At 41.7% G+C, this 23,907-nt stretch overlaps 1 protein-coding gene across 3 annotated transcripts; it reads left to right on the forward strand.

Moving 5' to 3' along the window:
* Nucleotides 1–7,804: 7,804 nt before the first annotated feature.
* On the forward strand, nucleotides 7,805–22,833 carry LOC120540125 (B-cell receptor CD22-like). Of its 3 annotated transcripts, XM_039770620.1 has the most exons (9): nucleotides 7,836–7,932; nucleotides 9,080–9,137; nucleotides 11,474–11,845; nucleotides 12,242–12,472; nucleotides 13,441–13,698; nucleotides 14,950–15,055; nucleotides 18,890–18,944; nucleotides 21,367–21,488; nucleotides 22,281–22,833. In XM_039770620.1, exons 2-9 carry the CDS (start codon nucleotides 9,080–9,082, stop codon nucleotides 22,354–22,356), a joined length of 1,278 nt encoding a protein of 425 aa, XP_039626554.1. In that variant the 5' UTR covers nucleotides 7,836–7,932; the 3' UTR covers nucleotides 22,357–22,833. The 3 variants fall into 3 exon arrangements, with proteins under 3 accessions (XP_039626553.1, XP_039626554.1, XP_039626555.1); XM_039770619.1 differs by lacking the exon at nucleotides 9,080–9,137 and having other exon boundaries at nucleotides 7,805–7,932; XM_039770621.1 differs by lacking the exons at nucleotides 7,836–7,932; nucleotides 9,080–9,137 and adding an exon at nucleotides 11,157–11,266.
* Nucleotides 22,834–23,907: the final 1,074 nt, after the last annotated feature.

Here is a 23,907-nt window from a genome sequence, read left to right on the forward strand (position 1 = left end):
TTTATGGTTAGGTAGTGAAGTGGTGAGAGACAGCAAATTAGAGACAGGGAATCATTAGGTGGCCAGAATGACTAGGCTGTGGTGGGCAATGTAGCCTGGATATCGGGATACACCCAATAAAGGATACCCAGGGAACTTTAATGACCATAGAGAGTCATAAGTTTGGTTTTATGTCTCATCTGAAGGACGGTGCCATATTTACAGCACAATGTCCCTGTCACTGCACTGGGGCATTGGGATCCACACACATATCACAGGGTAAATCATGATGGCTTCTCCAACACCTCCAGCACCTCCTTCAGCACTAACCCAAGCTTTTCCTGTTTGGTGTCCCATCCAAATACTGGCCTGGCCAGAACAGGCTTAGCTTTAGGTGGATAACCTGCTCTGAAGCACATATGGTATGGCTGCGTCTCATTAGATCAGTTGTACACACAGTGCTGTCCAACATCTGTCCATGGGCTTGTTCCTGTGGACTTATAAGCACAAAATACATCTTAATACATTGCTGTCAATTGCTATTTATACCAATGGAGCAAACACAACAAAGGTTTTCCTGGACGTGTCCATACTGTTTTATTGGAATGCAGTCAAATCGGGGGTGATGCCTTTACCGATTTTGACATCTGACTTCCGAGGTAAATGGAATGCAGCATTATTTTACAGAAAAATTTTTGAAACATACTAATAAAAAGAGACTGAGACAATAATGCTGTACTTTAAATCACAAATATAATTTAAACTAAAATTGAACTAATGTTCACAAAACAGTGTCCTCAGAATAAAAATAAAACTAATAAACACCAAAGTGTCCAGTTGAGATTAAAATCCAAATAAATACTTCGATAAAAATGAGGTTAAAATCACAGGCAGGTTCTTCCTTTAATAACAAACACGAGCCCCAATGCCTCTTTCTAAAGTCTCTCACCTCATGCTGATGGGATAAGCTGAGGAGACATCTGCTGTCAGGTGCAGTCTTCCATTAATCACGGGTTCAGGGTCCTACTGCCAGTCTGTCGACGATCCTCATGCACGTCTCCCATAGCCACTCTGTTGACGTCTATCATTAGATGGCGTACCACATGGCCGCTCCGACTCCTCCACATTGTTCTAAGGAGCAGCACTCGGGTGCAGGCCTGCAGCTCAACTCACCTGGGCAGACCACCTGCCTCCTTACTTGGGCTTGCAGTTTAACCCCAAATGTCTTTCAGGTTAAGCTGTTATGATGCAATGTACCGCATTAAGCTGAATGTAACACTTGGGACAGAATTCTGCTGCCATCTAGTGGATACAATAACATTTTGCTAAAAAAAAAACAAAAACATGAATATTTCTATGCATTTTGCCACTGTGAGGTAACTCATCAATATTCATGAGTGAGGCGGAGCTTTCAGCCAAAGCACAAACTGATCAAACTGTATCCTGAACCATTAGTTGAATCAGGTCATAATGACGACTGTGTGAGTTGATTATCAGATGTGGACGCGGATAGTGAAATTGATGCATAGGGCACTGTACAAGCAAGCCAGCGTGATATGACTGGTGAATTTGGTTGCCTGAAGGCTCACCTTGGTGAAAGTAGGTGCGTAACAAAAAGGCTAAGTGATTACCATCAAGTGGAAGCACAAAAAAACATTAGCTCCCTAAGCACTGTGCACCATGCAGCAACTGTCAATGTTTATATTAGGAGAAATGTGGAAGTCACTAAAGCCTTGCAGGGTGGTAGCCGACCATAACACAAGGTGCGTATCAGTCGAGCAGATCATGCACATTCTACGTATCATGCACAAGCAACAGAAAAAAATATAAGAAAAATTCTGCAAAGAAACACGCTTCTACCATCCGGATTGTGACGTCAAGCTGTGCATTGGTGACCGTTTCAAAACGTGTCACATGAAGGACGTGCATCAGTACAGCAGTGGACACTACACATGCTATTCCTACTGTATTTATGTTGATGTTTTGGTATTTCCGTGTTTCTGTTACACATAATAACATTTTTTTCTTGTGTTTTTTTGGCTCGTTTTTCTGGGGGTAGACATAACGCTAAGGAAGTTACACAGTAGGTGCGGCACAATGGGCAAGGCTTCCACAGCGGAAGTAGAAGTGATGTCAGGGATCCTCTGGAAAGTCCTCCTTTTTCTATAGGATGGAAAACTGCGACTGTGAGACTCTACTCCCACTTTCAGGAGTTTTAAGCACTTCCAAGCCATGATGACCCTCCCCATTCAAGAATTCATAACACATATTAATATTCCTGAACTCTTTCTCCAAGAACTCTGATGCCCTCTGTTGATATTTGTGCCCACTAGCCAGTGATGGACACTCTATGTTCAATATGTCGTGATTGCTTTACACTTTTCAGCTGAGATGTCACGTGATGGGCCTTTAGTCTGAGTCTGGTCAAGATGAACAGGAATGCAGTGTATGTTGGGAGAGTTGAAACACGAGATGGAATTTTAGAGTATTTAGCAAAGTCAGATTGTTTGTGAGCTTTGAGTTCCAGGGAACTAACTCAGATCTGGTGCAGGATGAGTTTGTTGCTTATGAGCTTGAGTGATAATGATGTTTGGTAACATTTTTTTTTTGCTTTATTTTTATATTTTAATGTGTTGTGGCTAACTGTAAAATGTCAGCACTGATAACTGAAAAACCAGTCTATAAGTAAAAAAAGTTCTGCTTATGTTTTAAGGCACAACAAGGACATTGAGGATAAGCAGAACACAACAAAATGAATACAAACACAAATTAATACAGTTTCTAAAAGAACAGACACGATCGTGATAACGATTTGGGGTACCACCCAGTTAACCACATTTAACCCAAAGATCTAAAGCAAAGAAAAACAAACAACGATTGTGCAAACGTCTTCACAGATGTGAGTTCATAACAGAACTGAACTAAAATGGTGGGTCTTCTGGCTTTGAGGATTTCTGGCAGGAAGAGGCGTTTCCAGGTGTATGGACACCAGATGTGATGTCACTCGGGGTAAACCTGTCAATATTCTGGTCTGTAGAGGGAGGAAGAGAAGAGACGTTATTACACAGCACCAATCCCTGGAGTGGCAGGTTATTACCATTACCAGGGCCCTTAAATTATTACCTATGTGAAAATATGTAATGAAGAAATTAATTCATTAATTATACAAACAATATAAGGAAGGGACACATGGCAAAAATAAACACAGGAAAAAAAAATCTATATAAATTATTGCCACCAGGGGGTGCTGAAGCACCTCAAACACCTGACACAATGAGGCTCAGACATAAGTTGCCAATAAACAAGAGGATTTGTTTGTTGGAAAGCCTTCCAATAAGTGTTTCCCATGCCACAACCACAATTACATTTTCCAAATAGCACACAGCAATGCTCTGTAGGTCTCTGTTGTCTCTCCATCATCTTCTCCCTCTTTCTCTCTGCCTCCTCCACTCCTCCCAGGCAACCAATTAGGGCAGCACCAACGGAACCCAATAGAGTTGAGGCAACCAGCTACAATTCCCAGTGTGCCTTGTGGGAATCAATGGTGCCACAGTAACCTGGGGGTATGCCACCTAGTGGCTAGGGAGAGGCAATGCTCTGAGTGATATGCCTTCCCCTGTCCTTCCATGTCATGGGTGATACTAGCCAGGTAAGGTTCCGGGCCGTCCATCACAATATATATAGTGTGATAACTAAAAAGCACAAAGACACAGGTTAAGTGTTAGTTGGCCTCCCCATATACTGGTTTCAAGTTCCAGTACAGTCAAATGGTCACACATCAACTCAAACATTCGACAAAAAAACAGAAAATTGCTCCGACTTTTATGGAGGATATAAAGGAAGTATAATTAACAGCAGCTGGTGTCGTAGAAGGTAGTGGCTGGAGATCACATCAGTAGCAGAGAGACGAAAGCTGAGGACATCAGAAGGGGACCGGAAGTGAGGTATTTTCTTGGAGCTGGAAGAGGAGTCTTCTTATTTCGTCGGGATGGCGGTGGATATTGGAGCATTAAGGTGTGAAGGCTGAAGTCCAAATATCAAAAAACACTTTCACAAAAGGTACAAGTATAATAAATTAAGTGCTCTTTTATTCTAGAATATAACAGTAAAAAAGAACCCGCGTTAGTGTGTGACATTGACACGTCTTTCATCCGACACAGCGGTAAGAAATGCTGATTGGTAATCAAAAGTTCGTGGGTTCGATTCTGGACGACTTCATTTTGAGAAGTAAGCTGCTCTTATTCTTACTATTTTACAATAAAAACATACATTTGATGTGAGTCTGTAACAGCAGGTGTAATTTATGGTACTTGTAAAGGTTAGTATTGTTGGTTTTTTTATTCAGTTTTCAGTTTTATTCTCCCAGTCACGTTCACGCTCCCCCCGATCTGACGCTGCTCTTTTCACATAAAGACGTCCTATAACAGAGGTGACGAAGGTTCTACATCAGTGAAAAAATGCACATTGCACTTTTGCCATTGCAAGGAATCTCGGTCAAACCAATGAAGCTACCTTCCCTTCTAGCAAAGAGAGTCCAACATAACAGCAAATTTTGTCACAGTTTAGAGTTGATTACCACCGTCAACCCCTCCTGTTGGCAAAAGTCAACATCCGCTCTGAAAGAGTTAAGTTACACCTGTGCCAACCACCAAAGCAGGTGCCCGCTCTCCATGTTTATTTCTATTGGAGGCGCCCCCTTCAGCTTACAAACCCTGTTGTAATATGGTAGTCACCCACACCAGGCACTCTTAACGATTTGAGGGCTGATTATTTTTTTTCCGTTTTGGCCCAAGGCTGAATATTTTTTCTGAGAAGCACACAAAGGAACGGTTTCACACATAAATCAACGTAAAATATTTATGAATGACAAATGTCACTGTGTGTTATGTTCCATGAGCCTCTACACCATGTGAATTCACATTCCAATTACATAGCATAGTCCTGAAAGATATGGTAAGGTTCCAAGCAGCCAACGGTGTGCATTCCCATGTAGATAATTGCATTGTCTTGTGGTTTACTCCTCAAAAATCCATCCCCATATCTGAGTATACGAGAAAGTCACGGGGAGAACACACCTGATTTTTTGGTTTTGAGTTACCCTTTATACGAATACTGTTTTGCATAGAAAAAGACTTGGAACTTTTTTTGTTTTTAATAAAGACTCCTCTTGATAAATGCAGAAAAACAACTTTAATTAAATGCAACGTTGGTGAGAGGATGCAGTCCTGTTGAATGCCGGTGACAACACTGAAAAAGTTGATGTTTCCTGTTTATATGGGAACTGCCATTTTGTGTGTCATTTTGTTTGTGGTTTCTGCCACATCATTCTGGGGGTGGGTGACCTGGAGTGTGCGACCTGTGACATCACCATTATGATGGGTGACAAAGAGTACAGATTTAATCAAAACCTGTGGTGTGGTTTCTGTGTGATTTAAGGTTTGTGGCTCTTGATTTTTGTTGCTGTTACTTTAACTTTGGTTTAGTTTAGTGTTTTGGCTGTGACATCTGATTAGTAGAATTCCTAGTAATAAATTTTGGCCCATTTACTCAGCTATATTTCATCTCCAGAGACCTATTTCTTTAAATTTCCACTGCTATTTCTCTTGGAAGAATATTAATAGAACATGCCATCCCAGTAAGAGTTGCAGACATGGCAAAACAACGCAAGGCCCATAAAATAAGTTACAAAAACGGGCCATAACCTTCTCTAGTCAGTCCAGAACAGATTCACCCAAAGACAGCATGTCTCCAAACTGCTACCTGCAGGTCTATACAGTCCTAACAATGGCTTTTAAAGTTCAAAATATTACAAAATGGCCAACAAGAGAGAGAAACATTTGAAGCTCTGCCTTGTACACTCAAGGGCAAAGATACATCTTGTGGAAGAAAATAAGCCACAATATTTTAGTTGAACAAAAGGAGGTCAGCATTAATGCAGATCCAGAACTTCACATTAAAGTTCTGAAGGCCATCTTTAAAGCAGTTTGCACTTTTAGAGCTTAAACATCTCTCCCTCAATCTTTCTATGCCATCAATCAATGTCAACCTGCTTACTTCATACCAAAAAGAGTCAGGTCATGTCTGGTGACCCTTCGTTAGCAAACATTATCAGTTTTATTGCTTACAGAGATCATTAATTGTCTTATCAGTAACTGCCTGTCCTAGAAACTCCAAACTATTCTGTACCTGTAAAGACACAGATTTGGTTACAACTTAAAGAAAATAACTTGTATGAACCCCAGTTCATTACTTGGTGTTAAACAGGAACATATATTTTGCTAGTGACAAAAAACAGTGATAAAGCTTTGGGGAGTCCACCCCGTATATTGTAACTACCAGCACACAACGGTCGAGAGTAGTCATAATCGACTGAGTCAACCATAGACTGACCTGGTGAGTGGTGGGTTTGCTTTTTATATGTTCTTGGCAGGAAGAGACGGGTTAGGAAGAGAAGTGAGGTCAGTAGAAGGGCGGGGACTGGAACCGGACGTAGGTGGAGCTTTAAGCGGTCTTCCCTTCTTAAGGTCTGTGAAAGAGAGAGAAAAGGCATTAGTGTAGTTCATCAGCGCCTGTCTCTGCTGCTTATCCTCAGCTAAGCCCTTAGCCTGTCTCCCATGTGCAAGTGTGTAATAACACATATATTCATACAGAAGTACAATACAAACTGAGCAGAAATTCGTCCAGTCTTTAATAGTTGAGAGTTCATTAATAAAAATAGAGACATATACCAAAAATGTTCAAAGGAGCAAAAAGGATGTGCCCACCAATGGAGCCAAGTCCAGTCCACAACAAGTAAACGGCTATCCAAGGACAAAACCAGAAAAATTGCAAAACCAGTTAATCCAAAGGAAGAAAGTTTGACTTACAAACCCCGCTACAAAGTCAATGACCCACTACTGAGTTCCTCTTTCTGACAAACATATAAAGGCAGCAGCAGTGATGTCAGGTCCACCCGGTCTGCTGGGACATCACCCACAAGACACAGAAAATGGCGGAACATTTAATATAAATAATAAACACACCTGAGAGAAATAAAATAAACAATGAAAAATAACAAAACAACAGACATAATACAAGAAATAATAAAGTCCAGGGGGTAAAACATTGGCTGTAGTTAACATAACAGTCCTTTGTGTGTCACATTTGAGATAAGGAGGTGACTTGTTAGTGTCCAATGATTTAGAAGGGTCATCTCCTCTTGACTGTGCTAATGTTAAACAGGATTATTTCTGTTTCTATGAATCCTGAGCCTCCACTTAATTCATCCATTTTATGTACAGCACCCCATGACCCCCATAAGAGGCTTTCTGTGTTTTTTGCTTGATGACTAAAATCAACTTGTCTCTCAATGTTCTGAACCTGCCTTTGCATTAAATGGGTAAGAGGAGCTGGCGCTAATCCTGGCAACATTAGGGAACCAACACTGGTTGGGATAGCAGCCCATTCACACACCACACCACACTCACACTCACACACTCTTGTACACTCATGCTGGACCACATTTTTCCCATCCCATTTATTCCAATGAGTGCATTATAGCGGCCTCGGGTGCGACTCATACATACAGAGTCACAATGGGACAAAATGTGTCAACTGCAGATTGCAATAAAGGTTCACAACAAAGAGAGGGCAGTCTGGGGACAAAAACTGGTGTCCTTCGTGTTTTGAGGCAGCAGGTCTTTCCTAATGGCTCTTGATGAATGTCACAATCTTGTTGATTATCCTCAGTGAAACTGGAACTTCTCCTTATTTTTGGTGTCAGTAAGCAGAAGTCAATAGCCACACATTTGAAGAAGTCACTTGCCTCCTCTTAAGAGACGCCTTTTTGAGAAGTCACCTCATTGATGTCCTTAGGCCTGAGGGGAGTCTTTGACTTGTTCTGGTGGCTCATAAAGATCTGCAGCCGGAGACGCACACATTTGGTGGACAACACTATAACACTGGGAGCTAAAGGTAATGTGGCCTTTTGAATCAGATTTCTTTCAGGAACGTGGGATGAGTTTCTGTTTTAGATTGTAAGGCAATGCTGTAAAAAAGAAAAGAAAAAAGAGGAAACTAAAAACAATGATGAACAATCAGCAATGACAGACTAGCTCCGGTTATTCATAGTCATTGAAACATTAAAATGTGCAATTAATTATTAAGAAAGCAAATTTGGGAGGTATGGTGGTACAGTGGCTCGTGTTGTGACCTCACAGGCCAAAGGACTTGGGTTCAAATTGAGTCGGGTTGCATGTTCTCTCACATCCTGGTGAAACATTCCCTGCAATGGACTGGCGTGGTGTCCAGTGCGGGTTGTGCCCAATACTAAAACCACTCTTACCAGTTTTCATGTTTCATGTTTTCATGGCATGTAATAATTTCTCTTCTTTAACGCACAGAGAAGTCAGTGAAATTTCACCGTAGCCATAAGTCAGCCATCGGCTTCACTGTCATCCTTCACAGAGACAAAGGACAGAAGTCCTTAAACACCCGGAGACGGGCGTGTTCAGGAGACATCCATCTATTTTCTATATGACATGCTGGCACCAGTGGGCACAATGACAGAAGGAGTTGTGGACGTCCAGCACAAGCTGCATTCTCACTCACACTCACACACACAGAAATGCAGACGCAGTTGGCCAGGTTGCAATGGTCAGTCAGCATATGGAAGGAAACTAAAAAGCCACAGAAATGTGACATTGCCATGGAAAGACGTCTAAGCCTGCTCACACAGAAAGTGGCAAGGAGGGGATCAGAACTCAACACTCCACCGTGACACCCACAGGTGCCACTAATGAGAAAGAGCAGAAGCAGGGGTCTGCACTAACAAGAACCGAAGAGAACGTCTCCACTGCTATCACACAAGGCTAGCTTCACTGTTTTCTGCTACCTCCATCTTTAAACCCATCTTCATTTAGCTCAGGGTGACACCAGACAGGAGCCGAGACCACCACAGTGCACACTCATGGACACAAACAAGTGACATGACGCATGTTTTGGGGGGAAAAAGACTTCAGTATCTGGAAAACCCCAGTGAAGTCCACTGAATTATCAAGTCTCTGAGCCCGAAACTCATCTCAGACCCTTCATGTTAGTTTTATTTTGTTTTTTATTTCAGATGTCACAACACAACATGCTCTTCTTCATCTTTTTGGCTGCCGTTTCTTCAGTAGTTGGTAAGATCTGAAGAATTCTGATTTATTTTAGGATCTCTTTGTTATTCTTAGTACTCAATGTGATTGTAGGGGTCAGCAAGTGAAGCTCCTTCAACACCGCTTGTCTGGCAGTTTTTTTGCTTTAGAACAAATTTTGTTGAACTTTTTAAAAAGGTTCAAAGGTTCAAAGAGCCAACATGCATTCAAAATCCCACCCCATCCAAAACTGTGTGGGAGTGAAATCTATCAGACCCCTGCTGAAGACCACTTTTGAGCGTTACCCAGAGAAGAATGACTCCTTTTCAAAGTAGACGTCTCAAGGACCATTAGATTGGGGTTGGAAGGAGATTCCATAACCAGCGTCAGATGGTCTTTGACCAACGCCCATGAATGATCGATCAGAGAGCATCTTTATTATGTCTGAATTGGTGGACAAGGATCTTCACTGGACTTTGGTTGGTCAAAACCCATTTTGTGAATATTCACTTTAAAACATGAAATAAACGTCAGGCATCAAAATGTGTGTGTGGAAACTTGAAATCTGGTAAAATCACATGTACAAAAATGACTCGATCTAATGAGCATCTTGCAGAGCAGTGTGGCAGTAAATGCAAACCAAATAACTCCAGTGAATTGACGTCCATCTTTCATCAATCTAAGAAGGAGGGTGGCAGCTTGAGAATGTATTTTAAATTCAACCAAAAAAAAAATTGTGATTATATTATCGCATTAATGTAACTTCATTTAGGAATAGTTTATTCAAGGAATTGAAAGTTGAGCTGGGATGAGTTTCCTGAAAGCTTTGTAACATTAAATCCTTCATTATCTTGTATGTAAAATTGTTTCCTCAAGCCGTTTGTACCTAAAATAGTACAGAATTCTGTTTGGAAATTAAAGAGTGAAGCGACGTTGTTCTTTATTTGGACTTTTGCCTGCAATTCTGCCACAGAGAGACAGAGGGCGCCTTAAAGCAGATAATACACAATAATAACAACCCTGACAATTATAAAAAGAGGTTGATGTTTCAATATGAGTATAACATTTTATTTTTCCAAATATTAGTACACAAGGGGCTCTTTGTAGCTTTAACACCAGTAGACAACTTGAGTTAACCCATCAAATGTCATTTGTCCTCACTCACATCCTTTAAAGTGTGAAAGTGACTCGCTTCTCAGTACCAGCAACGACAACAGCAGCCATCTAGAGAATTGGGAGACTCAGCAGGTGATCTGTTTTAGTAATGTCTTTAATAAAAAATATTAGTTAAAACTTAACTCCACAGAACTTATGAGTAGGCCATTGATGTCTTAGCTTGTGATTCTCCCCAGAAGGAAAGATCTCTGCTTTTCATGTTCAAAGACAAAAGCAATGAAAGATTAAAAATATATATATATATATCATAAGTAATAGATTTATTAGACCCTCCAGAGTTTCAATGAATGCTTTTTGTGGAAAAGAAAGATGAAATGCTGACTACAGAGAAAAACATAGACAAGAATTTCAGATGCACACTGGGTTCAAACTCAGAAATGGAAACTTTAATTCTAAGGTGAAAAAATACAACAGTCAACAGCTGAAAATATTAACAGCAAATGACCTCGAATGTGTTTGGAGTTTTATCACATCAACATGTTCGTGAGAGACGTCCTCCAGCTCCGCCGTGCATTAGTAAGTGAGCCTACTCTGAGATGACAGGTCCACTTTTAGAGCTCGTTTTATACTCTTCATACTACACACATTAACAAATATTAAAAAGGGAAATTTCTGAGTACTAAAGAAATAAAAAATCAATCTCTGGTATAGTTTATACACTAATTAATCAACTAAAGCTAAAGCTGCTTTTCCACAGGCACCAGTAAACAGAAGCCCCCAGTCTAAGCCTGTTGCCCATTTTTTTTTGATGATTCCTAAATTAATTGTGCAATTTTATGGCTCAGTTGGTTTCTTCTCAACGCCAACCTTGTTGTTTAAACTCATTTCTGGTTATATCATTTATATTTCTGATGGCTCTGAATGCTTGTGTTTCCCTTAAAGCTCCAAATCCCAGTCTCTGCCACGGGATGGACACACAAGCGGCCTGACTGACTGGCTGAGCTACTGAAGATCTTCAATAAGCATCACTTTGTTTTACTGGGATCAACGCGGACAGAGTTATGTCGTATTACTCATTTGTTTTTCATTAAATTGTATTTCTTAAGCCACTTTCACTTTAACTATTACATTGTATGTTGTATTGTATAGCAACGTGAGGGCAGTCATTAATGAAGAAGAATGGAGGTGTTGGTATCTGTCACTTATCAATGTCACCGGAGCTAAAAATCACGGACTTGACGTTTTGCTCACTTTGTGTTTTACAGATCTGAGTGACATGGAAGCCACTTATAGGCCAGACAGTATCTGTGCATTGGAAGGATCAACTGTGAGGATTAACTGTGTATACAAATATTCAGCAGGTGTTAATATTCAAAACGAAATGTGGTTTTATGGTACTAAAAAATACGACGTAACTAGTGACAGAGAAACCACAGTGTATCATACAAATGAGTGGGAAGTGCCCAGCAGTTACAGACACCGAGTTCAGTTCTTGGGGAACAGAAACAAAAAGTGCTCCATAAATATCAGCAACGTGAGCAGAGAGGACAGCGGCTTCTACACGTTTGGAGTGCAAAAATATTCTTCAGGCTATTATTACTGGACTTTTGAGCCAGGAGTCCATGTCACAATCACAGGTAATAAAGGAAATGTTTATTTGGATTTTATTTCAGGTGGCATCATCACGGTTAGCAGCACCAGAATCCCAGGCCATTCTCCGTCTATGTGGAGTTTTCTTATTTTCCCTTTAACTATTTCTTAATTATTTTTTTGATCAGCTGCTGACTTTAGAGTGCATACTGTAAGTGGGCCTTGACACAGATTGGTGCCCATCCCAGACTTGGTTCTTGGGTTGAGCCCAATAGTGCCAGACAAACCCTCGACAGACTTAACAACAAGTAGAATTTCTATTTTGTTCTTTTTTTCTTTTCATTTTTCTCCATTGACACTAAACAGGGTCATCACTAGTGAGAATGAAGGCATGACTGATTAAAACAGATACTAAGTGTCTATTCTTTTATTTTGTTTTCAAGGTCTAAAGATTGAAGCAACAGCAAAAAATGTAAAAGAAAATGACCCAGTGACCCTGAGGTGTAAAATGAATTGCAGCCTTTACGGCAGCGTTTTTTGGTTTAGAAATGGACGACGTTTAAATCACACTTCGGCAGAGCTGAAGATCCAGAGAGCCTCCTATGAAGACCACGGCAATTTCTCTTGTCAGAACGACAATTTCACATCCCCAGAGTTTCTACTGAATGTTGAGTGTGAGTTGTATTGTTGCGTGTTTTTAACAGCGTGAGATACGCTCTGATTGTAAGGGAAGTAAATTAGTGAATGAATTGAAAAAATGCAAACAAACTGTGAAGGCTCTACCTTTCTACAAAATGTGAAATAATCATAAAAAAAATACAATAAAAACCAAGTGTCACACATACACGATTAGGGAGCAGCTAACAGGCCCGATGAAGAGCAAAAGAACGAGAGACGCTGATTTAAGACGGGGTATTAATGGCTCAGTAGAAAACAAGAAGAGCACAATCCGGCAACACCTTAAATTCCGCTCCGCTACTCACCATCTTGACACCCATAGACGACCTCACTTCCGTCCCTGGTCCGTTTCCTAATTCCTCCATCTTTCCTCGTTGACTCCCTCTGGTCCCTCTTCTTACTCTGCCCCTTATTGTCCACGTCATCCTCGTCTCCTCAGCCTGTCGAACATTCGGTTTCAGTTCTGTATAAACTCATTTCACCTCTTATCTCATGTCTACTGTTTTGGTTATTATTTTAAACCTCAGTATAAGACCTTTGGTTATCTCCGTGGCTTCGGAGATTATATGGGGACCGTTCCACAACCCTTAACGTGTTCTCTTTCTCGCTTATTTCTCCACACAAGATAGATGATTAATTTGGTATTATTTTCCAACAAACTGCTTGATATTTAAAACTTACGCTATTAGCACATGAGAGATTCCCTTCTTATTCTTTGCACTTTTTCCTTTTCTCTTATTTAACTCCTTTGCCATTCCTGGTGGCTTTCATTCATCCTGGCCGAAGGTAGCAAATGGCAAAAGTGAGACAGCCGTCAAACTCACGCATTGACCTCCACCTGACATGACATTATGCCATCCTGTTTCCTCCGACGGGAAATGTCCTAAAAGCACAACTCATGAAGAATAAGGAGGTGACAACTGCGTTTCTCCCTAACCTGTTTATGTGTCCATCTTTGTTTTAGACATTCCCAAGAATGCCGTCATCACTGTTAAGCCGGCCACTTGCACAGAAGAGATGACATTGGTGACTTTATACTGCAAAGCTTTGGCAAACCCACCCTGTACCTACAGCTGGGTCAAGGAGAACAGGAGCCAAGTAGGATCAGAAGAACAACTGCACATCACTGAGTTCAACAGGAGTCATGCCAGGTCCTACCACTGTGAAGCCACAAATAAATATGGGACAGTAAAGTCTCCAGCTATCAACGTGACAGTAAACGGTGAGCACCTTCAGTGTCTTGTGTGTTAAAGAGGCAGAAGCATAACATACAAGTAGTTTTTAGACACTGATGTGCAGGCCGGTTGGACACAGCTCTCTTCATTGGAAGCTGTACAACTGGTTTGATCCCGTTGCCCTGATCTTTGTCTCACCACAATTTGGTGGCCGAGGTCTACAGAGAGCTTCTTGGACTTCATGGCTTGGTTTTATCCTGACATGGAGTGTGAATTGTGGGTCCTCCTATACACAGGAACACGTGGGTCTTTAAAAACGGCGTCCAGTCAATTCAGTTTGACCGCAGGTGGACTCCAGTCAAGTTCAGTGCGCATCTCAGGGAGAAGTAAAGCAAACAGGAAGCACCTGAGCACAGTTTGGAGTGTCACAACAAAGGATCTGAATACTTCTACGAACGAGAGATTTCAGCTTTTGATTTTAACAGATTTGCTTTGTCATTATGGGTTACCGAGTGTAGATTGATGGGCAAAAATGGTAAACATGTCCATTTAGAATGAAAAGTAGTCTGACATGTTTCTAAATGAATTGTGTAGGAGCCATTTGCCAGTTATTTAAGTCACGTAAGCTGATAGAAGTATTTTCTTAGTTATATTAAATGTTTGCCTATACAGTATATTAGTGCACAGTCTATGGGAGGTCCTTATATCTCCCTCAGGCTGAACTGAATTGCTATATTCTCCTTATTTCTTGTCCCACTGACCACAGATTAGTCTCAGTTAGTGACCTGCCTTGTCGCGTGTAAGCTCAAACCGTGCCTTAATGTGCTCAGTTGTACGTGCAGAATGTAAAGCGGAGAGAAATCACTCATCGTTAAGTACAGAAACAATTAAAGTTTAACAAGAGGAAACGTTTGTCCTTTTTTTGCCTTTTATTCTACATGTGTAACAACTCTTCTCTATTCTTGTGTGGACTGTTTGCTTTGAATTTTCACTAAAGTTTTTAAACCAAACCTTTTGTGGACTGAGAGGTTTCTTTTGGTACACGTTTGACCCGTGCTTGATCCTGCCTTACCTACCAGCAGCTACGCATTGTAAATTATTTTCATGGTATGTACTTGACGGAAGGTCCATTTCAAACTAAGTGCATGGGAGATAATTTGACACTCAGTGTCTTTCCAGGATTGGGTTATAATATTGTCATTGTGGTTTGTGGGCTACACATTTTAAATATGAATTAAAAACATGAATTACAAAGTAGGTATCCATGCAATTATTATTGTTTTTTTTTTGTTTCCTAGAAAACATGAATTGTTCAGACAACAAGCCCTTGAATATTGCACTGTATTCTTTACTGAGTGCTGCAGTCCTAGCAGGATTGGCATTGGCGGTTTTCATACTTTTAAGGTGAGGGGTCCTTTTCTTCCACTGATTTCCAAAGTCTTTTTACTGTCCTTTCAAAGAATTTGTTGGTTACATTATTGCTGTGAGGAACAGTTAAAGGGAAGTTCCTGAAGTTTTATGTGGGACTTTCTTTAAAATAAAACATGTCGTCTTGTTCTTACGTGTCACCCATCCTGTCACTTTCAATGACATCATTGGAACTCTTTAGATGGACCTTAAATAAGTAATTTAGGGTTGTGTTAGGCAGAACAGACCCATTCAAGGTATTTATTAAATGGTTTATTGTTACGTTGTTTAAAAAAATATTCATTTTTTAACTAATTCATTCCAATTTGATAATTTGTAATGATACATGCATGCTCAAAACTGCTTAAGAGTCTCTCACAAGACAGGAACTTGGACTAAGATGACCAGTTTGTAATCATTGAGTAATTCCCTTTTTTAAACAACTTTTACAGAAACTTTCTAAGAAGTTTCATATTGAAGCTTAAGTCAATCGAGACATTTACATAAAAAGAAAACATAAAAGGGCATAGGCGACCAGCAAGGTTAATGTCATAAAGAACAACTAAGAAATGAAACTAAAGCTGAGCGAAAAACAAAAACTAAAGTGAAGATGAAGCCACATGCTCAAAACCAAACTGAAATAAAACTAAAATGATTAGGAACAAAAATCTCTTATTTTTAAAGATATTGTGTGACCAGCAGGGGGCTGAACACGATCAGATACAGTGCCAACGTTTGACGTACCCATCATCCACTTGACCAGAGATGCCTTGCCAACTTTTTACATTTTTGGCAAAGAGATCCCAGTTACATTCTCGCTCCAAAAATTTTGGATATCAAGAGGCCCTCGGATATGAAAGCTATCAATACAAATTATTACATTTGCTTTATTTTTTTATTGATTTTTAAAGTTTGTCCTGTTTCAAAACTACAGGGGTGGAGTATATGTGCTGTGGTGGGCTGGCGCCCTGCCCGGGGTTTGTTTCCTGCCTTGTGCCCTGTGTTAGCTTGGATTGGCTCCAGCAGACCCCCGTGACCCTGTGTTAGGATACAGAGGGTTGGACAATGACTGACCGACTAAGTATATGTAATTAATATGTAATTTATATAGGGCCATCAACCTGGTTGTCCCCATTAAATTCAACCACAAAAGTAAACAAAAGGGCCAGTATGAATGCTACTATACTCAACAGAACAAAAAGAGCTAAGGCAAAGAAAGCCGCTTCGCTTTGGGGAGCTCTGCACTAGGGTGTAGCCAGTTCTGAACTGACGTCCTCCTTCCGGCAGCGTCGGGCACATGCGTACCCGCACATGCATATAAGACTCAACCCAATTACCTCATTAACTCCCTGCGGTTGTTCAATCACGCCCATGGAGACTGACATGGCTTTATGGATTTTAAACCTGGCCATATTTTGTTGTAGCTACGGACTTGCAATACCACAGTGATCCCCAGTCGTGTGTGCCTGACTATGTATGTTGTGATGTGTGAGTCACTGTCTTGCACCCGAGAGAAGACACTGAGTCCAAAGGCTTCAAGAAAACCAAGTTCATTCCACTCAAAACAGGAGCAGTCAGGTATTTATTCAAACGGGAGCCACCACTTCAGTACTCACAGACACAGCAAACGAGCAGGGACGGGACCAGGCCAGTTATAATGTTCCTCACCTCACCCATCAGGCGACAGCTGTGTTATGTGGGGAGACCGCGAACCTGCGGTGACTTTGGTGACAGACAAGCAATCTTCGATAGACGTGTCAAGTCATGTTTCAGTGTGCAGCACTCTTGGGGAGGCTTTAATTGAGCTCAGAAATCTCACAATATTTATGAGCATCTTACTTAGCCTGTGCTGTTTGTGCAGAAGGCTGAGGAAAAACATTTGATCTCATGTGTTAACGAAGAATAGACATTGCAAAGTTTACAACGCAACCAATTTCCTGCGCACTCAGTGCAGTGAGAGGCCAAAGCGGGTTTACAGGAAGGCAGCGCAATACTTTATACAGTGATCCCCCGCCTATAGAAAGATATAGAAAGGCCATATAAATAAACATGTTTTTTATAGACTAAGCCTTAAAATACCCCTCCCACACGCTTCATGTGCGCTTATTAAAACACACTTTGTAGACACATATGATATGTGCATGTTGAACTCAGCATGTGAGTAACATCTCTCTATTATAAAACATGTTAACGTCACGCAAGACAAGGCAGTGGGACAGAGCAGTGACAACAGCTGCTCTACAGGCTTTTAAATGACTGACGTGCAGAGCGACAAGCTGAGCACACAGCCGGCCAGCAGCAGCACAAAGTCCACTTCTCCTTAACATGCATTCAGCTCCAGCTTCACAACACGAAGTAGCAGGAGCATAGCGCGCCTCCAATTGGGGTTTGAGTGAAGGGATCGAGACCTGATCATCTCTGACAGACACTTTGACGACACGCAAGACTAGACATTACAACCTTAGGAAGCAAAGCCCGTGAGATGGTGACTTTTGTCCGCCCCCCACCCACTCCTCCTCCTCCTTCAGAATGTGCAGAGCGACAAGTAGAACTGGCATCTTGGCAGCAGCACCACAAAGCCAGCAGCTGATCTGTCCACTTCTCCTTAACATGCATTCAGCTCACCCCCTTCACAACACGAAGTGGCAGGAGCGTAGCGTGCCTCTGGGGAGGGGGGCAGGGGTTTAGTTTGAGCGAAGGGATCGAGACCTGATCATCTCTGACAGACACTTTGACGATACGCAAGACTAGACATTACAACCTTAGGAAGCAAAGCCCGTGAGATGGTGACTTTTGCCCCCCCACACATACACTCCTCCTCCTCCTCCTCCTTCAGAACATGCAGAGCGACAAGTAGAACTGGTATCTTGGCAGAGGCAGCACAAAGCCAGCAAATGATCTGTCCACTTCTGCTTAGCGTGCTTTCAGCGATTTCACAAAGCTAGCGGCAGAGATGCGAAGTGACAAAAGGACTGCAGCTGCTGTACAGGCTTTTAAGTGACTGACGGAAAGAGCGACACGCAGAACACACAGCTGGCCAGCAGCAGCAGCAGCAAGACACCAACTGAACGGATCGCATCTCTTACGTGTGCGTTCAGACGCCCCTTCACAACGCGAGCAGCGTTATAAGTGCCTCAGGAAAGAGATTAAACCAGGCCCGGGACAGGAAATTAAGGACAGATATTGTTTTGACAAAAGTTTTAAAGTAAAAATGAAAATAATGCATACTGTATGTAACAATTCCCATGAAAATAACAATCTCTTTAAATTGTTTACCCGGTAAACCAAAGCCGGGGGTGGGTGAGCGAAGCGAGCGGGGGTGGAGCCCCCTAGTAATAATAATAGTATTAATAAATCCACAATGTAGCAGGAGCGCGATAGCTGAACCGGGATATAGCGGGGCATCACTGTATTGACGTTTCTTATGATTTGAGAATGGGCTGGTGAACTGACCAACTGAAGGTCACTCTGTCACTCTTTACTGAGCATTGATCTGGCATCATGGTGGCACACCCATTAATATCTTAATCTCTCTATATCACCCATTGATAAACTGGCACCCCGTCCAAGTTTGGTTCCCACTTTGCTCCGTGAAGCCTCAATTTGAATTAAGAGGGATAGCAAATGTATGGGTTCAGCAAAAGGAACAAACTCTAAAACAAAAATGGAACTAAGAAATAAATAAATGACGTGAAAAAAAACTGCTGACCATTAAAATTATTGACAAAAAAAAACTAATACCTCAGGTCCCACTCATTCTCATATCATAAAGCTCCCATAATACCCCAATTGCTTTATAAAGCCTTCACTGTCTTTCTGTTTGACTGACAGGAAAAGGACCAAGAAGACAAAACAGCAAAATGGAGACGTCCAAGGAAGAAATGAGGTGTGGTTTCATTTTTTTGGTCTTTCACTTTATTTGAGGAGAAAAAAAAGAGAAATTTGTTAAGGCCTAACGTGAAACGTGACTTGAACCCCGTTTTCTGGATCTGTCAAACAGCAGTGCTTGATATTAAGGTCTGGCTAGCAACTGACTGTAAATCTGCCCTGGTGTGAGTGACTATGGGTGTGAGCCTCAGGGTGTCCTGTGGTGGACTGCAGTGCCGGCCCTGAGATTGCTAACAATCCTACAACCCTGAAATGGAGTAAGCAAATAAAATAAGTTAGAAAACATTCACATTGTGTAACATTCGGATGCATTCAGAGATTTAGTTAACTGATTCCAAAGTTGGAGCATTTTACATTGTTTTAGTTACTTCAAAGACTCAGTTACTATATTTTTATTTCTTAAATAGTTAGTAGTAGTAGAGTAGTAGTTTTATATACAAGGATTGACATTTATCTTCACTGATCTTGCTTTTCAACGTGTTGCTCTTGAACTTTTTTAATTCCCAAGCATGGCTGACTCCCCATTCCATACTACTGGAATGGGCTCTGCCTTATAAAATTGTGGGTGTGCAGGTGATAAACTGGCACCACATCTAAGTTTGGTTCCCACTTTGTTATGTGACCCTCGATTTGAATTAAGAAGGACAGAAAATGGTTGGATTTAGTTAAGGGAACAAACTATAACGGCACTAAGCAAACTCCTGTCAGTCATGGAGAATCCACTGCATCCACTGAACAGGATCATCTCCAGGCAGAGGAGCAGCTTCACTGACAGACTGACCTGTCAGACCTAATGCAATAGAAGGCAGCAGCCACAGCAGCCCCTGGAGTTTGAATCCATGGCCATAAAGAACATGTTATCTAAATAAAATGTGACTTGAGTTTAAGAACTTACAGTAAGGCATACAACAAAATGGAGGATCTGCATCCCACTTACTTATCTGAAGCCACAGGCCTGCTGTTTAGTGTGACAGGGAACCCCACATAAGCAGGAAGATCAGATCTCAGATAATCTCAGCTAGGACATCAGCTAACAAAGGACACCCAAACATGGAAAAGCTGACATTGGGACGAGTGAGCCACTAGTAACAGTGTGCCACTGGATGGTGAGTAGAAATCACTTTATCTGTTAGGAGAGGAATCATCTTTGAAGTATATCACTCTCTGTCCATTGTGGACCACCAGGGGGCTCACCAGCTGCCCCAAGCCTGACACAGACAGACATGGGACACAAGTGCAATCACATGCTTTTACACACACACACACACACACACACACATATATATATATATATATACTTTCCTGTGGGAAACGCCTTCCCCTGTTTCCCACGTGTACAGCACAGTCACAGCACAAGTACAGTCCAGTACCAGGCACTCTTCCTTCTGTCTTTTCTTCTCTATCTTCGCCTCCACTCCTCCTGGCAAGCTTCATCTTCTCCCACCTGACTCTGGCTCCCAGAGTAGTGGCCACGGGCTCCTTTTATATGGCACCTGGAAGTACTTCAGGTGCTCGTTGACCTACTTCTGGCATCACCTCCGGGTGTGACAGAAGTGCTACAAGCAAGGGCTCTGCAGTAGCTGCAGCACTCCTTGGCAGTCCCCAAGGAACCCAACAGGGCTGTACCAAACTCCAGCTCCCATGGAGCCCTGCGGGAGTCCAAGGCACCACTGCACCCCAGGGGGGCTGCCACCTAGCACCCCAGGGGAGGTAATGCTCTGGATATGCTCCTTCACCCAGTCCTTCCATGCATAGAGTCACAAGGGCTCCAGCCATAGGCCACACTATGAATATCCATCTGGGATTCTATTTAAATTGTGAAAGCAAGTCATTGTCCTCCTAAGCTGGAAGAACAGTCCATGAGTTTGGAGTTGTATTAACATATTATAAGAATGAGAAAAACACAGATAAAGTGTTGGGGCACCGTGGTGATGCCCATATAATTGGCAATCTGAAAATAAAGTACAAAATCAAGGTAATAATGCTTTCTATTTATTATTATTTATAGTATTATTTTTCTGTCTATCTATAAGACTTTTAAAATGTGTCTCTGGTATTCTTCTATAGTGTCAGATCTATACTCCTTATTATACAGTGCTTTAACATCACTGTATTTATCTAATTACATTGCCTTTACTATCTGTATATATAGTGCCTTTCATAGCTAACTATTTATCTAAATTGAGATCTTAGCCCATAGCTACATGGACAGAGAAGACGTGCAGACACAAATTGAACGTTGATGCCTCAAGGGGTGAGGCTGAAGCACTAATTTTGAGGCTGAGATTATTTATTATCTTTTTAAAAATCAATTATATTTGGCCTGACTGTATTTGTGTCACGTCAGTGATCAAATTCCACATCATATGTATGTGCAGTACATTGGAATCATTGCTTTTTTTCATTTTATTTTTTTAAAGACTGCCATAAGTCCCGTCTATGAAGACGTACCCAATGCTGAACCTGCTCAGCAGAATAAGCAGGAAGACGAGCAAACTTTGAATTACATGTCCGTGCAGTTTAAATCTCACCCTAGCAAAACGTGAGTAAGACCTTTATAAATATTCACCTCCTTGTTTCTGCTTTTCAAACTGTAAATTGTTCTTATAATGCAGCACAGCACCCCCTGGCATTGGTCATTACAAATGGGGCTGCTTTAATGTTACGGTAATTCTTCTTCTTTTGGCTGCTCCCGTTAGGGGTTGCCGCAGCAGATCATCCAAAATGTCATTTTAATTGAGACAAGAAAAGCAACAAAGGATGTAAAACTTCATATTCATGGATTTCCTTGACACTTTCATCAAAGTCAAGCTACAAGTTGCACAGGTCTATTACATTTGTCTCCATATTTGTAAACTGAGAGCACAGACAGGTCACACATGAAGGACAGCAGGTCAACATGAAGCAGCAAGTTGTGCTTTAACCGTAAGACCACGGAGCTTACTTAACTCACTTTGTCATGTTGTCGCTACTGTTTTCCACATTTCAACCTAAGTGTGAGTTCTGACAGCTTAAATAACTCACTTGGGGTCAGATGGGTGATGTAAAATACAAACTTCACCACTAGAGGGCCACACTCTCTACCAAATGACTCGGTCTACATGACCTATAAGTAGTAAACTCTCCATAATGGGTGTCATCGTTACATCCAAGGTGCCCAACAGCTTATTCATCTTTCATCTCTCAGATATCCTAAACTTTGTACGGTAGTCCCAGACCTGGGGGTCTTTTTAATCATAAACAGTGTGAACACCCCCTCAAAACCACCTCATGGTATATGTTGAGTTACACTGTGTGTGTCTTATTTACGTTTTCTTTTCTTTTTTTTTATAAGAATAAATGACAAAGAAGAAGAAAAGAGAGTAGACAATGCTAAAGACATCATCTACACTGCAGTAGTCACTAAGTGATAAGGTGTGTGTGTCTGTGGACCCCGACTGCGGAGGCTGCAATGAACACGGCTGGATTGTTGGCTTCTGTGAAATGACTGAATTGATCAAAGACGAAGTCTGCACAAATAAAATGAACAAATAAAACACAATTGTGACCCTCTGAAGTGTACGTGACCAGTGTCCAGCTGTGACCCTGCAGGTCAGCCAATAGACCAAGTGGGTCTTAAGGACGTGCGCACTTTCAGTGGATTACTTGTCAGAAAGATCAACATTGGCCTTCATGCCCAGGGGCCAGCGAGGGGACATTCAGTGTCAGAGCCGAATTAGCAAAATACTGAAAGTGGGAGAACCTTTGAATGGGAAGAGTTTCTCCTTTGCACAAACTATAAAAAGTATAAAGCATTTTGGAAATCAGGTGACATTTTCCTCTGTATTACTGAGAACATTAAAAAAGGATGAACTAACTAACGTGTATAACGCGTCTGCCTAAATCAAGACTTGCAAATCCAATTGTCGGCTCATTTTTTTTTTTTTTTACAGCAGGAATCTGAGATCTGTGATTGGTCAGAAGGCCTGAAAAGCAGAATGCAGTGAGTGTGGTGTCTGCAGTACTGTTGGGTCAGCCGGGAAATACCTTAAGGCAGCCGGCGTCAGTTATTCTGCTATTCTGTATACGGTGTAACCTATTGAGTACTTTTGTTTTTCTCTTCTTTTTTCTGTGTTTTGTTCTTTTCTTTTTTAACCAGTGGCCAATATTAGTAGTTCACTGGAGCTCCTTACTCTTGATCACACTGCATACACTTGTCCATGAGCAACACATTCCTGCTGAAGATCATTTCCTGCTTTTTTGATGCCCATTGCAAAACACAATTTTGCACAAGATCGTATTTTTTTTTAAATCAAACCATGCTTTTCTGTTTAAAATACTTGCAGATTTTTTTTTAAAAGTCAAATCAAGTCAAGTTGGGGAGCATGCACTGGTACAGCACATTGCCGCACCCACTACACAATGAAACAACTCGGGATCCCAGTTTACAACCCCCCAGGCAGACACGCGGCCCAGTCCCACCCTCTGGAAATGACTGCCGCAGCCAGGTGTTACGTGGGCGACCCTTTGGCCTGGTCCAGCCCCTCAGGTCCCCAACATTGAGGATCACCCTCAGGGAAACACGTCGCATGACCTAGTGCTGTAACTGGCGCTCCCTCACAATTCAGGTCATGTGCCTCATTCGGGACTCCATGAGCAACTGCTCATTCGACACAAAGTCAAACCAACGGTACCCAAGGATTTTCTGGAGAGACACGGTACCAAAGGAGTCCAGCCTTCTTCTCAGGTCACTGGATAGCGTCCATGTCTCACAACCATATAGTAAGACAGGAAGTACCAGGACTCTAAAGACTTGGACCTTCGTCCTTTTGCATAGATATATATAGCGGGAATGTCACATACCCCTTTCCAGAGACCTCATGACCCTCCCATGCTCTCCCAATCCGTCTACTGACTTCATAGCAGTAGTCACCAGAGTCATATGAATGTCACTGCCGAGGTAAGTAAACCTCCTGACGAGG

The sequence above is a fragment of the Polypterus senegalus genome, chromosome 12 (genome assembly GCF_016835505.1).
Source record: "Polypterus senegalus isolate Bchr_013 chromosome 12, ASM1683550v1, whole genome shotgun sequence".
NCBI classification, from domain to species: Eukaryota; Metazoa; Chordata; class Cladistia; order Polypteriformes; family Polypteridae; genus Polypterus; species Polypterus senegalus.

Bases quoted from the DNA above. Each gene is read 5' to 3' on its own strand.
- LOC120540125 (XM_039770619.1), top strand. From the start codon at position 7,824: ATGTCCTTAGGCCTGAGGGGAGTCTTTGACTTGTTCTGGTGGCTCATA. The intron at 11,846-12,241 runs GTAATAAAGGAA...TTTGTTTTCAAG, and splicing joins AGTCCATGTCACAATCACAG to GTCTAAAGATTGAAGCAACA. The intron at 15,056-18,889 runs GTGAGGGGTCCT...TTTGACTGACAG, and splicing joins GCGGTTTTCATACTTTTAAG to GAAAAGGACCAAGAAGACAA.